We start from the raw sequence: 15,772 nt of genomic DNA on the forward strand, positions 1-15,772 counted from the left end.
ACACCTACCAGGCTGAGATTCTGCTTCCCCAGTTCAGACCTCGTTGTACTCTTTACTGATATAACTTCCATTGGATAAATGGCACTGTGTTAGTCTGAACCTGTTTTCTGTATATCTAACACAGCTGGCAAGGGAAAGTAACCGATCGCCTGTGGCCAAGGTAAAGAATGCACTTAATTCAAGATTCCGTCTGAACACCACGTGTCCTCTGCTCCAGTCGCCGTGTACATCAGTGTTGTCAGGTATTTGTTTTCCCATATGTTTGCTTTGTGCTCCTTGGTCTGAGTTGATGGAAAAATACTACGGTGTTTTTCTTGCTACCTATTTCCCAGTATTTCTATCTAGGTTTTTTAATTACTCAATTGGGGTGACACTAAGTTGTCCCAGTGTCACCAAACATTTCTGTCTAAAGAGTGGAATTTATTTCTGCCCTTTACTTGTTGGTCAGGTGTTGGTTGATTTGGGGCTTACTGCCAAATGCAGAGACTCCATTCCTTAATGAAGTGCAAAAGCTTGGCCTGATTCCATGTATTTACTGAAACGTAGAAATTTACAGTGCAGGAGGCGGCCATTTCGGCCTATCGTGTCTGCGCCGGCCGACAAAGAACCACACAGCCCTCAGTCAGCAGCCCTGAAGGTTACATATAAATCTATGAACAATGGCGGAAAGGTAAAGAGCACCCAGCCCAAACAGTCTGCCTCACACAACTGTGACACCCCTTGCACTGAAACATTACTATACTCCACCCCAACCGGAGCCGTGTGATTTCATGGGAGAGGCAAAAGCCAGATTAAAAACCCAGGCCAACTGGGGTGGGGGGGAAAATCTGGGAAAATTCCTCTCCAACCTGTCCAGGAGATCACCCTGGCTGTTGATTCCCTGCAGTACTTGCCATCATACTTGCCATTGAAACCAACTCACTTTACCCAATAGCACATTGATGGGCCCAGATTTTCATGGGCTGTAAGGTGGAGTACAGTTAACTCTGGGTGACCCCTGCATCTTCTGGCTGCCCTCCTGTAATATGAAAAGTAACTGATGCAAGAGGTAGAAAAGTTACAGCAGGAAATAGTGCTGGAATTGGGCTTTTTCTTTGGGAAAATGTGACATTCTATAAATAATGAGATTTGACCATTTTACACCCGTTCTATGTAGGACAATTAAATTTGGGTTAAATGAGAATCGGCTAACTCTGCATAGACTAGGGACTGAACATAGTGCTTCTTCCAGTTCTATGTGAGTTGGCCACGCACTGCCGTTGAGGGAGAACTGAGGTGGTGCTCAAAAACAAACATCATTGTATTTTAAGATGCATCTCTTGATACTATTTTTAAAATGCCCTCCGTGCATTACCATTTTCACTGAACTGTTACTTCAAATTCCGGTTCACTCATGACCCAGATAATGAAGTAGGGAACTTTGATTCACGAGTCACACTAAGATTGAAAACAAGTCAATGTGACTCATAGTTGCCTTCTGGTGATTTCTGATCTCTTGCTAGCTCTAGCTGCATTGTCACAGATATTTTAATTGTTCATTTAGTCGGGCGGGACGAGGGTGTTCAAACTGCAACCCTGACCAAGTCCAATTAACTCAGTCCTTGCTTGTTGTGTTCGGTTTGAGTTTTGAGATGTTTGGAAAGGGCTGTTCTTGGTACTGTTGCGTCATTGATGAATAAATCCTCACTTGGCTGAGCAACAGCTGTTGGTATTAGCAACATGAGATATGTGTGATTTAATGAGATTGTGGTTTAAATGTTGTACATGGCCCAGTTAAGGCCTCCAATGCACCTATGTGGCCCATGAAGACAAAAAGCTTGGACACCCTTGTTTTGGGGTTTAATCATTAAAATCGGCTGCCTGTGTCTTTGGTGACAAAACAGAATCTTGTTTGAACTGTTTGATAATATATGAACTGTATTCATAATGGTTTTTGTTCCTCCATAAATCATTGAACTTAACCCAATCCATCATTATTAACCTGCTGATGGGGAAGGATTAGGAAATGTCCAGAATTCCAGATCTATCTCCATCTGGCGTTTACTGACGAAATCTTTTATCAAATTTAAATATATTAAACTGTCAAGTTAGCCTTTGCAGATATATCTATCTCAAATCAGGGCAGGTCCTTGAACAGAAATTAGTGTTTTGATATTCATCACCCGCTGAGATCTCTTAAAGCCCCCCCCCCCCCCTGGTAATTTAAGCAGGGTGAAGTCCGAGCACCTTCATCCTGAACACATTGTGCAATATCAGGGGCAGCCCTCTAAACATCATGATGTCAGTGTTGTTGCAGGCGCAACACTTTCCCTGAGACAGCATTTTGCCTGATTTCTCAGACTGCTGGGTGCACCAAGCTATCAGTGCTATCATTTTGGGTCTAGCCCAGGGAATGTTGAGGGGTCAGTCTACCCAGATTGGATAGCAAATCACTTTTATAGCATTGCTGACCTCTTTAAAAGACTCTCTTGCTCCTGCCAAGGGTCCAGAGAAGAAACTTGGTCATTTATACTGGTAGTGCAGCAGTTGTGTTACTGGACTGTTAAGCCAGAATTTGGATAAAGTTGAATGTTCCAATCCCACCATGGTACTTTGAGAATTTGAATTTTGATTTTATTAAAAAAAAAATTGTTTTTTTTTTAAGTGCAATATCTAAAATAAAAAATTGACATCAGTAAAAGTCACGATGAAGCTGTTGCATTGTTGTTTTTAAAAAAAAAAAAAAAAATAAAATTTCCAACTTGTTCAATTAATTTAATTTCAGGAAGGAAATCTGGTGGCCTTGTCCAGATTGGTCTGTGATTCCAGGCCCACGCCAATGTGTCTGACTTACTTGTCCTCTGAACTGGTCTATTGGGCCATTTCAGTTGTCTCAAAATACTACTCAGGGTAACTAGGGTTGGGCAATAAATACCAGCCTTGCCAGCAACACCACATCTTGAGAATTAATAAGATTTTTTTCTTAAATTGAAAGAATCATAAGTAAAATGTGTTTTTATTTATGTACTGTTCACTCACTTCTACCCACAGTTCCTCTAATTTTGGCCTGGATTTAATTTTTAAATTAATTTCTAGAAAGCTAAGAAGTTTTGTCATACTCCAGGCTTTTAGTTGTGACTTGGTGCCTGAGTCCCAATGAAGCCCATAAGAACATAAGAAATAAGAGTAGGCCATACAGCCCCTTGAGCCTGCTCTGCTATTCAATAAGATCATGGCTGATCTTCTGCATCAACTCCACTTTCCCACCCTATCCCCATATCCCTTAGTGGCCAAAAATCTATTGATCTCTGTCTTGAATATACTCATCAACTAAGCATTCACAGCCCTCTGGGGTAGAGAATTCCAAAGATTCACAACCCTCTGTGAAGAAATTCCTTCTCCCCTTAGTTCTAAATGGCCGACCCTTTATCCTGACACTATGAACCCAAGTTCAAGATTCTCCAGCCAGTGGAAACAGCCTCTGTATCGACCCTGTCGAGCCCTCCAAGAATTTTATATGTTTCAATGAGATCACCTCTCATTCTTCTAAATTCCAGAGCGCACAGGCCCATTCTACTCAATCTCTCCTCACAAGATGGTCCTTTCATCCCAGGAATCAAACTAGTGAACCTTTATTGCACCATTGCACCCCCTCTGAGGCAAGTATATCCTTCCTTGGGTAAGGAGACCAAAACGTTACACAGTACTTGGGTATGGTCTCACCAAAGCCCTGTATAATTATAGCAAGACTTCCTTACTCTTTTACAGCCCCCCGCCCCACCCCCGCAATAAAGGCTAACCTACTATTTGCCTTTCTAATTACTATCCCGAAAATGGCCCATTTATTCCTACTCTGTTTATTGTCTGTTAAGAAATCCTCAATTTCTGCTAATATATTACTCCCAATCCCATGAGCCCTAATATCATGCAACAACCTTCTTGTCTGGCACCTTATCGATTAATCCCATTAATTTCTCCAGTACTTTTATGAACAATTATTTAAGTGCCTCACACTCATTAGACCATTGGTTCTCCACAATTTCTAGTATGTTCTTTGTCTTTTACTGTGACGACAGATACAAAATATTTAATGTCTCTGCCATATCCTATTCCACAATATAAATTCTCCTGTCTTTGCTGCTAAGGGACCCATTTTTACTTTCACTAATCTCTCCCATTTTTACATGGTTGTAAAAGCTCTTGCAATCTGTTTTTATATTTCTTGCTAGTTTATATTCCTTCTATTTTCTCTATCAATTTCTTGGTCATCCTTTGCTGATTTGTAAAACCCTCCTAATCCCCAGGCTTATTGGCAACATTGTAAGCCTCTTTTTAAAAAAAAAAAAAAAAAAATCTAATTGAAGAAAGTCTTGCATTTATATAGCGCCTTTCACGATCACTGGACATCTCAAAGCATATAGCCAATGACGTACTTTTGAAGTATAGTCACTGTTGTAATACTATCCTTAACTTCTAGTTAGCCATGGCTGTACCACTTTTCAAGTGAAGCTTTTATTCCTCAAGCAAATATATATTTGTTGAGAATGATAAATTATTTATTTAAATGTTTGCCATTTTATATCTATTGTCCTATCTTTTAATCTAATTTCCCAATCTGCCTGGCCCTCCTACTTCTGTAATTGGTGTTTAAATTTCACACCTTAGTTTCAGAATTGACCATATCACTCCAACTATGATCACTCTTTCCCAGAGATTCCTTTACTATAATATTGTTAATTAACCCTGTCTCATTACGTAATACTATCTCTAAAATAGCCTGTTCCCTAGTTGGCTCCTCAATATATTCTGGAAAACTATCATGAATGCATTCCATAAGCTCGCCCTCCAAGTTACTTTTGCCAACTTGTTTTTCCAGTCTCTCTGAAGATTAAAGTCCCCCATGGTTATTGCATTGCCCTTGTTACATGCTGCGCTAATTTCCTGATTTATACTCTGTCCAACACTATAATTACTGTTGGAGGGCCTATAAACTACTCCCACCAGTGTTTTCTGCCCCTTGTTATTTCTTAGCTCCACCCATATTGATTCCACATTCTGATTTTTCTGGGCTAAGATCCTTTCTGACTACTGTCCTTTATTTCTTTGTTTATTATCAGGGCTACCTCCTTCCTTTTCCATTTTGCGTATCTCTTTTTTCTAAAAGTTAAATACCCTGGAGCATTTAGTTCCTAAACCTGGTCACTACAACCATGTCTCAGTAATAGCTACTAGATCAAACCCCTTTATCTCTGTCATTAATTCATCTATCTTGTTACAAATGCTTCATACATTCAGATATAGTGCCTTTTAATTTTAACTTTTTAAACTATTTTTCCCTGATGTAGCCTTAGTCGCTACTGCCGGTTAAACTTTCTATCCCTTCCTGACATCTGCATGATTTTACGCAAATCACTGTTCTGCTCTACAGCTTTGACTTTTCTCTTTTTTTTAAAAGATTTATAAATTTACCCTTTCCTGAACCCTCCTCCCCCTTTATTAGTTTAAAGCCTTATCTACCGCCCTATTATTCAATTTGCTAGGACACTGGTCCCAGCCTGGTTTAAGTGGAGTCTGTCCCAACTGAACCGCTCCCTCTTTTCCCCAGTACTGGTACCAGAATGTAGTTGGATTGTGAAAGTGTTTTCTGTACTGATGAGTAACTGACAAAACATCCCTCAATGCCTAAAGGGAGCAGGAGATGACCAAAGCCACAATGAAAGAGGTAGGTTTTGAGGAGGCATTTAATGATGGTGAGAGGTTTGGCATGGTGCAGGATATTGAGATCAGTGGTGGTGAAGGGACTGAAGGTACACAGTAGTTCTGACTCTGAATAACTGAGGGTACAAACTCAGGCCTTCTTGCAGTTGTACCTTTTTTGTAAGGTCATGAAGGAATTTGTAAATATGGATGAGGATTTTGAAATGACTGAGCAGGGAGCCAGTGGAGGATAGTAAGTATTGAGGTGATAAGTGAGTATGGGATAGAATGTGGGCAGTGAGGGCTGAGTGAGTAGCGTGAAGCCACCAGCATTTTTTCTATTTGCTATATTTGAATCCCCAGCTTGGTTTTATTCAAGGACTGTCGTCATCAGGTCTGGCATAGCTCTCCGTATGGTTTACCCCTTCAGCAATAGACTCCTACTTGGTGAGCGTCTGCATCCTTTCTGCAGGATTGGCATTCCCTGTCGCTGGGTGCTAATCTGAAACCTCCAGCCTTTAACAAACTGTTGAATGCTGCTGGAGATCAGATCTCCTCCATAATGTTGACCCTTGTAATAACACATGGCGATCTTAAAAAAAAAAAGAATAGTTTACTATTGTACCATTCCTCATTATTTTTAATATCTAGTCACCTAAACCACCAGCAGAATTCAGCTGAACTTTGTGTCATTTTTTTTTGTGCTAGATGAATATTCCAGGCCAGCAGTGATGGGCCAGACTGCAGTGAGTTCAGGACGACACTCAAACAGTCCAGAAGCCATCAAAGAGATCCTGATCTCTGTGTTGGAAACATATGATGGCATCAAACCACCACCTACAACTAATACAAGGTTTTCTTCATTGACTGTGTTCCAAGATGCTGATCCAAAGAAGATTTGGGAAAGTCATAGCGATGATAATGAAGAACAGCAAGGCGTTGGGATTCCGATGACCACATCCAAGGATAGTTCATGCAGCAGCAGTTTATCATTGACTCTATTACCTGAGCAGTCCTCAAGTCACATTATATCCAACACCTTCAGTAAACTCTTCCTCTCTGTACAGTCTACAGCTGCCAAGTGCAGGAGCTTCACTGATGGGGTTCCACTTATAGTATCTAGGAGCAACAAGTCCTATTATCAACACTCCGAGTCTGATTCAAACATCCATTCAGGTAAAAGATGTGAGTGTGAATTATTACAAATTGGGGGTTGTAGCTAATGAAGAGGACTGCACCAAATCACAGGAAAACATGTACAGTGGTCAGATAAATGGCTAATGAAACTCAATGTTGTGAAAACAAAAACAAAATGCTGTGTGGATGCTGGAATCTGAAATAAAAACACAACGTTGGAAATCTCAGCAGGTCAGGCAGCATCTGTGGAGAGAAAAACAGTTAATGTTTCAGGTCGATGACCTTTTGTCAGAACGTTTTGACAAAGGGTCATCGACCTGAAACGTTAACTCTGTCTTTCTCTCCACAGATGCTGCCTGACCTGAGATTTCCAGCATTTTCTGTTTTCATATCGATGATGCACACTGGAAGAAAGGAATAGGACAGGGTGGGAAGAGGCATAAACCAGTTGGGTCGAATGGCCTTTGATGTAAAACAAAATCATGTGTAGTATTTAATTTTCCAGTGTCTTACTGCATTTTCTTGCTGTAAAAGCAGCATTGCACTGAGGTTTGTGTTCTGTGATATCCTTGATTGTAGGTGGTTATTCCTTTATTGCTTCCCTTTATATGGCCTCCAATGTAACACATTTTCTGAAATGCATTAAAGCATTCCTCATGGTACACGGCCGGCCTTTCCAGTTTACAATGTTGCAGGGACTTCAAATACCCACTCGACCTCCTTGTGGCATTTAATGTTCAATTGGCCACCAAATTTCTTCCGAAGATATGTTGAGGATTGTAAGTGTTAATTCTTTTAATAGAGCACGGTTTATAGCAATGACATTATTTACAAAGGTTGAACAGGTTAATGTAGCAATACATTTTAATAGTTAACAGGCTACTGGGACCAGCTCACCACTTCATTGGGTTGAACATCAATTTGCATTGGTTTTGCTATCGCCTTTGCAGCTCCTTTATGCTAGAACAGTAATAACTAGTGCTTGAATGCTAAAAGGTGGATTTCATCCACCTGATGTTACTGGTCTCCTACCGTTGGGTCATCCGGACACCAGGGGAACAGCAAGTTAATAGCCTACATTTTGCAAGACTTTTATTAAAAAAAAAAAAAAAAAAAAATTTAAAAAAAAATATATATATATTTTTATTAAGCCTGATGCCTTGCCTCCCAAGTGATGCTGAATGAAGCATCTTTCCTAGGTCTGCAGGTAACCTAAGACAAAACCACTTTTTGGGCGGGAGCTGTAGTGGGGAGTGGAAGAATTGTATCACTTGGAACTCTGCCCTAAGTTTTAAATCCCAACTATTGCAAGTGAAGAAGTGGGTGAGTACTGAGGCGTTTCACACTGATCAGCATTTGGACATGGGGAACTAGCAGTTTATGCATAGAGGCTATGAATTTACTAACTGTGTCAGCACCATGGGCCCTTATAAACTGTTATGTTTGGATATCATCTGAAATTGTGAATTATTGCAACTAATTTTATTAGAAATGGTACATTGCATTTTTAAGCTTCTTCTTCTTCTCCTCCTCCTCCTCCTCCTCCTCCTCCTCCTCCTCCTTCTCTTTCTCCCCCCCCCCCCATTTTGTAATTTAATATAAAAATGTCATTGTCTTTCCACAGAGAAAGCACAGTATTGCTTGAGTAACAGACCAGAAAACATTGTATATACAAGTTATCTCTCTAATCCCAGTTTCAGTGCAAGCAGAGCTCAGGAAAGGGTAAGATATTCTACAAAACTGTGGTTTCAATGAATTCCACTTTCATAAAGTTTATCTTTTTTTATTAGCTGTCTCCTTTTACCTTTCAAACCTTCCTCTTTGGTGAAATTGGGCTGGTTTTATGTGGGATTTCTGTGTGCAGATAATCTGACCATATACCACTCAGGTTTATACCCACTGTTGTGTTGGTGAAAGGAATACAAGTAATATGACATTATATAAAATGCTTTTTATTGAAAACAATAGAGTTCACAATTTATTGGTTTGTTAAATTGCAGGTTGTGGTACTGGTAGATGTGTAATATGTAAATTATGCATTTTATCAACACTGGGATCTGTGCTGGGAGTTACTTTTTAAAAATAAATGGTGACGAGGGATGGTGTATTGTGATTACAGGAGAACGTCGATGGGTTACCACAGTGGGCAAATAGCATTGCAAAGAAATGTAAAGAGTGTTTTTTTTTTTGGTGGAGAGCAAATGGTGAAGTATACTCCAAACACAGATGATTAGCTGGTGATCTCTGGGTACAGATAGCTTTTTAAAAAGGTGGATAGAAGAAACCATCATAAGAACATAAGAATTAGGAACAGGAGTAGGCCATCTAGCCCCTCGAGCCTGCTCCGCCATTCAACAAGATCATGGCTGATTCTGGCCGTGGACTCAGCTCCACTTACCCGCCCACTCCCCATAACCCTTAATTCCCTTATTGGTTAAAAATCTATCTATCTGTGACTTGAATAGAGGTGTAATTTCTCCCCATTCAAATAATATTCCCTTTTACTGTTTTTTCCAAGGTGGATGACCTCACATTTTCCGACATTGTATTCCATCTGCCAAACCTTAGCCCATTCGCTTAACCTATCTAAATCTCTTTGCCGCCTCTGTGTCCTCTACACAACCTGCTTCCCCACTAATCTTTGTCATCTGCAAATTTTGTTACACTACACTCTGTCCCCTCTTCCAGGTCATCTATGTATATTGTAAACAGTTGTGGTCCCAGCACCGATCCCTGTGGCACACCACTAACTACCGATTTCCAACCCGAAAAGGACCCATTTATCCCGACTCTCTCTGCTTTCTGTTAGCCAGCCAATTCTCTATCCATGCTAATACATTTCCTCTGACTCCGCGAACCTTTATCTTCTGCAGTAACCTTTTGTGTGGCACCTTATCGCATGCCTTTTGGAAATCTAAATACACCACATCCATCGGTACACCTCTATCCATTCAAATAGTTTCTGGGTTTTGCATAATTGGGGCATTCAATATAAAAGCAAGTGATTTTAATTTGAAGAAGACTTTGATTGGACTGCAGTTTGAGTATTGCATGCGGTTCTAAGCACCCCATTATAAAAAAGATATTCGAGTTAAGAAAAGGGAACATTGAAGATTCAGTAGAATTATACAAGGAGGATTGGGTAAAGTTCGGAAAGTGAGGTATTTTTCATGAACAGATTATTATAGGGGGTATTTACGAAAGGATATACTTGCTTTGGAGGCAGTTTAGAGAAGGTTCACTAGGTTGATTCTGGAGATGAAGGGGTTGACTTATGAGGAAAGGTCGAGTAGGTTGGGCCTCTACTCATTGGAATTCAGAAGAATGAGAGATGATTTTATCAAAACGTATAAGATTATGAGGGGACTTGACAAGGTGGCTGCAGAGAGGATGTTTCCACTGATGGGGGAGACTAGAACGCGAGGGCATGATCTTAGAATAAAGGGCGGCCCATTTAAAACTGAGATGAGGAGGAATTTCTTCTGAGGGTTGTAATCTGTGGCATTCGCTGCCTCATAGCTGTGGAAGCTGGAACATTGCATAAATTTAAGACCAAAATACCGTTTCTTAAACGATAAGGGGTTATGGGGAGTGGGCAGAGAAGTGGATCTGAGTCCATGATCGTATTAATGGCGGAGCAGGCTCGTGGGGGCGTGTGGCCTACTCCTCCTATTTCTTATGTTATGTTCTTATCTAATTGAGTTTTGAGATGGTAAATCAGTAATGAGGGGCATGGATACCGGATTACTGCTAAAGGAACAAAGGGGAAGTAGAATTATTTCAAAGGGGTACGAGAACATGGGAAAAAATGGCTAAGTGTACATTTGTCAGGAAAAACTGAACAAGCTAAGGTTTATTCTTTTAGAAAAGAGGGGACCTGATGGAGGACTCTTAAATTATGATGGGGTAGACCGAAAGAAGATGTTTCCATTTGTGAGGAGTCCAAAACACTGAGTCATAGAAGATGGTTTCTAAGGAATTCAATCAAAACTTCTTTTTAAGTAGTGAGAATGTGGAACTTGCTATCACATGGAGTAGTTGAGGCAAATAGCATAGATGCACTTAAGGGGAAACTAGATAAGCACACGAGAGAAAGGAATAGAAGGATCTGCTGACTGGGGCTGGGGTTTTTTTTATGGAGGGTGGGGTGTTGTACCACCATCAGATGAAAGGCTTGCACATGATTGGTTTCCCCAGTTCCATGCACTACCTTTGTGCCACTTGCTCAGGTTCCCGTAGGCGTTTTGTGGGGAGTGTTGGCTTGAATAAAATGCAAGATGTATTTTTTTTTTCTGCTACAAATGACCGGCAAGCCTGTAGGATCCAGTTTCCATTTTTTGGACCAAGCCAAGTAAGCAAGGGGCAGAGAGTGGGAGGAGGGGTAGGGGACGATGTGGTGAGGAGGAGGAATAGTAAGGCCAGTATGTCCCCAGGATCTGTGTCCAAAAAGGCAGCGATGAGGATGTAACTGGAATATCTGCCTGTTTGATCCGGGTTCTTGGCTGGATAAAATTTATACAAGGTGGTACAACATCTGCTCAGGGCAGGGCTTTCAACCTTCCTTTCTGTACTATTGCCAATCGAGGTTGTGGGTGCAGCAGTTAAAGGTTATAAATGGCTGTTTTAAGAGTTTACTGAAATAGTAATTGAAGTGGGGTTTTTTTTTATATCAAGGAAAAGGCTGCCAGCTTTTTCAAATTTTCTTGGGAAGCATCTCTGAACATAGCATTCAGTGTCTGCAAACTGCTGGATTTTATTGCTTTGGTAATACAAGGATAAACCTACCTTTGAACAGTTTTTTTTTCCCGAGTTCAGTGTCCTGTAGTTTGATACTGATGAGACTACTGGCTGCTGCTCTTCCTCTTCCAGGCCGAGGTGTTGTCAATCCCAGCCACCATTGCCACATATTTTAAATATGACCATTTGCTTCCTGTTTTCGTAGGAAAGCCCCCAAGGGCTGGTGCTGGTCTTCCTCTTGTGATGAGAACCAGCACCTCCTTAACATTGCAGGGTGGGATAATTTAATCTACCATCCCCTGACTTTTGCTGTAACAGGGAGTATCAGCAACTTCACATGGAGCCAAGTACAGAGTAGAAATGTGACTTGGGTTTAGTTCTGAGTTTGGGCACATTGTTGGGAGTGCAGTTGCATTTCTAACCATGCTGCACCTGAGCATTGAGTGCTCCATGCTGGCACATGGTCCCTGAAATGAAAAATTCTTCATTCCCCAGCACTAGCTTTCCAGTTACGTTGGCATTTGTTTTTTATGGAGGGAGAGGATGAAGGGCGTTTTGTATGTATAAAATAAGTATATACCCTGTACACTCAATGTACAGTTACATAAGACCACAATGTATCTTCACACTATATACACTGCCCGTACCACCAGAGGGTGCAACTGGTGGAGACCTAGGGGTCACCTGTACACTGCAGATAACCAGGTATAAAAGGGAGCTTGCCTTACTGTACCCTCATTCAGGAGCTACAATAAATGGACTAAGGTCACAACAGTTCAAGTGCAATGCCTTGCCTCGTGGAGTCACTACTAGAGTGCTTACAGACACAATAAAGGGCACTCCTGATTACGTTCATCATTTTAGGCTCAGCCTCTCATTGATTCTGTAACGTTGTTACACAATACCACAAATCCATACAAGGCACATTCTATGGACTAGGTCACTCCATGACCTGAACCTTTATTCACAGGACCAGGAAATGATGACCCTGCATGGGATCTCCCTTTATATACCTGGATGACCAGGTGAGGAATGTCTCCCACAAGTTCACCCCCTGTGGTCAAGATGTGCATTTCTTATGTACATACAGTATTGCAGCGTTACATAAACGTTACATGACATCACCTCCCCCTCAACATCTTATTGGGATCATAGGTTAAGTCTCTCGGGTGGTCTGCACTCTCTCGTGGAGCGCCGCAGTTGGGGCTCTGGTTGTTGAGCCTTGGTATGTGTGTCTGTCACCTGTGGTGATTCCGGGCTGACCGCAGGGACTGTGCATGCTGCTGAATGTTCTTGTTGCTCGTTCACTGGCAGTGATGTGAATACCGTCTCATGATCTTCCTCAGTGTCATGCTGAACCTTTTTTTAAACTTGGTCCAGATGCTTGCGGCATATCTGCCCATTGTTAAGTTTAACCACTATGAACCTATTCCCCTCTTTGGCTATTACAGTACCCTCAAGCCATTTGGGACCCCAAAGCATGGTTTCAAACAAATACGGGGTCATCAATTTCTATACATCTCCCCCTTGAATTTCGGTCATGGTACTCATTTTGGGACTGGCGCTTGCCCTCAACAATGAGGGACAGCCGTGTTTTGAGTGTTCGTTTCATGAGTAGCTCCGCTGGCGGGATCCCCATGAGTGAGTGCGGTCGGGACCTATAGGCCAGCAAGAGGCGCGATAGGCGGCATTGAAGGGAGGGTCCTTGAATCCGGAGCATGTCTTGTTTTATGATTTGGACCGCATGTTCCGCCTGGCCATTGGAGGCCGGCTTGAACAGTGCTGTCCTGACATGGTTAATGCCATTACCCGACATGAACTCCCGGAATTTGTAGCTTGTGAAACATGGCCCATTATCGTTAACAAGAATGTCCGGCAAGCCGTGGGTCGCAAAGACCGCACGCAGACTCTCCACGGTGGTGGATGTCGTGCACGAATTCAAAATGATGCACTCAATCCATTTCGAGTACTCATCAACAACAATGAGAAACATTTTTCCCATGAACGGCCCCGCGTAGTCTACGTGACCATACCCTGGTGGGCCAGGGCCACGGGCTGAGCGGGGCCTCCCTGGGGGTATTACCTAGCTGGGCACATGTTGTGCACCTACGAACACAGTGTTCCAGGTCTGAATCAATTCCTGGCCACCATACATGTGACCGGGCAATGGCCTTCATCAGCACGATGCCTGGGTGCTCGCTGTGGAGTTCCCTGATGAATGCTTCCCTGCCCCTCTGGGGCATGACTACCCAGCTGCCCCATAGTAGGCAGTCGGCTTGGATGGAGTGCTCATCCATCCGCCTGTGAAACGGTCTGACCACCTCCGGGCATGCTCTGTGTGCGGGCGCCCAATCCCCAGTCAGGACACATTTCTTAATCAAGGATAGGAGGGGATCTCTGTTGGTCCAGATTTTGATCTGGCGGGCTGTGATGGAGCCTGCGCTGTCAAAGGCATCGACAGCCATGACCATCTCAGCACTTTGCGCCGCTGCCCCCTCAGTGGTGGCCAGTGGAAGCCTGCTGAGTGCATCAGTGCAGTTTTTGGTGCCGGGCCGGCGCCGGATGGTGTAGTCATACGCAGCGAGCGTGAGAGTCCATCGCTGTATGCAGGCTGACGCATTGGCATTGACAGCCTTGCTGTCTGACAGCAGGGATGTTAACGGCTTGTGGTCAGTTTCTAATTCGAACCTCCTGCCAAAAAGGTACTGATGCATCTTTTTCACCCCATAGACACATGCGAGTGCTTCCTTCTCAACCATCCCATATCCCCGTTCAGCTTGAGAGAGCAACCTGGAGGCATAAGCCACAGGTTGTAGTTGGCCCTCAGCATTACCCTGCTGCAACACTCACCCAACCCCATAGGACGATGCATCACATGTCAGAAACAATTTCTTACAGGGTCAACAACTTATTTGAACAAAGTAGGTTCCGCAACCGATTTGAAAGCCAGTTCCTGACAGTCCCCCGAAAACCAATCGCAACCCTTACGCAGGAGCACGTGTTGCGGCTCCAACAATGTGCTTAAGTTCGGCAGAAAGTTCCCGAAATAGTTCAACAGTCCCAGAAATGAACGTAACTCCGATGTGTTGCAGAGCCTGGGTGTTCGTCAAATCGCCTCCATTTTGGATTCGGTAGGCCGAAACTCGACCTTTGGGAGCCAAAAACACACACTTGGACTTCGAGTTGCAGGCCTACCTGGTCCAGTCAATGTAGCACTTCCTCCAGGTTGTGGAGGTGTTCCTTGGTGTCATGACCGATGATGAGGATGTCATCCTGAAATACAATCGTTCCGGGAATGGATTTAAGCAGGCTTTCCATGCTTCTTTGAAAAATCGCGGCCGCTGACCGAATGCCAAACAAACACCTGTTGTAAACAAACAGTCCTTTCTGCGTGGTGATGGTGGTCAGTAGTTTAGATTCGTCGGCCAGTTCTTGGGTCATGTAGGCTGAAGTGAGGTCCAACTTGGTGAACAGCTTGCCGCCTGCCAGCATGGCAAAAAGGTCCTCCGCTCTCGGGAGCGGGTATTGGTCTTGTAGGGACACCCGGTTGATAGTGGCCTTGTAGTCGCCACAGATCCAGACTGAGCCATCCGCTTTTAGGACGGGAACGATGGGGCTCGCCCAGTCGCTGAATTCAATGGGCAAGATGATGCCCTCTCTCAGCAACCAGTCCAACTCGCGCTCAATTTTCAATTTTCTCCCGCATCACATACGGCACAGCTCTGGCTTTGTGGTGCACTGGTCTGGTGTCCAGGGTGATGCGTATCACTACTTTGGTACCTTTGAACGTCCCGATGCCAGGTTGAAATAGTGACTCAAATTGCTGTAGGACCTGTGAGCATGAACTTCGCTCCACAGGTGACATGGCGGCACCCCCCCCCCCCCCCCCCCCCCCAGTTCATCTCAGCTAGCCAGCTCCTCCCCAACAGTGCGGGACCATTGCCCGGGACAATCCAGAGTGGCAGCCAGTTCGCCGATCCATTGTGTGTGACCGCCAACATTGCACTGCCTAGCACTGGCATGATTTCTTTGGTGTACATCCGTAATTGCGTCTCAATGCATTCTAGTTTGGGTCAGCTGGCTTTGAATGGCCACAGCTTTTTGAATTGTTGAACACTCATGAGTGACTGGCTGGCCCCCGTGTCCAGCTCTATGCGTACAGGGATGCCATTTAATAGGACTTTCTTCATCATGGGTGGCGTTTTGGTATATGAGCTGTGAA

The 15,772-nt window shown here is 43.3% G+C and overlaps 1 protein-coding gene across 2 annotated transcripts in view; it reads left to right on the forward strand.

Annotated features, from left to right (window-relative positions):
* The first annotated feature begins 200 nt into the window (after window positions 1-200).
* The window catches only part of rubcnl (rubicon like autophagy enhancer), a 40,504-nt gene continuing 24,932 nt past the window's right edge, over window positions 201-15,772 (forward strand). For both annotated transcript variants that reach the window (XM_070894082.1, XM_070894083.1), the window contains exons 1-3: window positions 201-242; window positions 6,385-6,852; window positions 8,438-8,535. In XM_070894082.1, the coding sequence (XP_070750183.1) occupies window positions 6,408-6,852; window positions 8,438-8,535 (543 nt within the window). In that variant the 5' untranslated portion in view covers window positions 201-242; window positions 6,385-6,407. The remainder of the gene's footprint in view (window positions 243-6,384; window positions 6,853-8,437; window positions 8,536-15,772) is intronic.

Source organism: Pristiophorus japonicus, chromosome 11 (assembly GCF_044704955.1).
Source record: "Pristiophorus japonicus isolate sPriJap1 chromosome 11, sPriJap1.hap1, whole genome shotgun sequence".
NCBI classification, from domain to species: Eukaryota; Metazoa; Chordata; class Chondrichthyes; family Pristiophoridae; genus Pristiophorus; species Pristiophorus japonicus.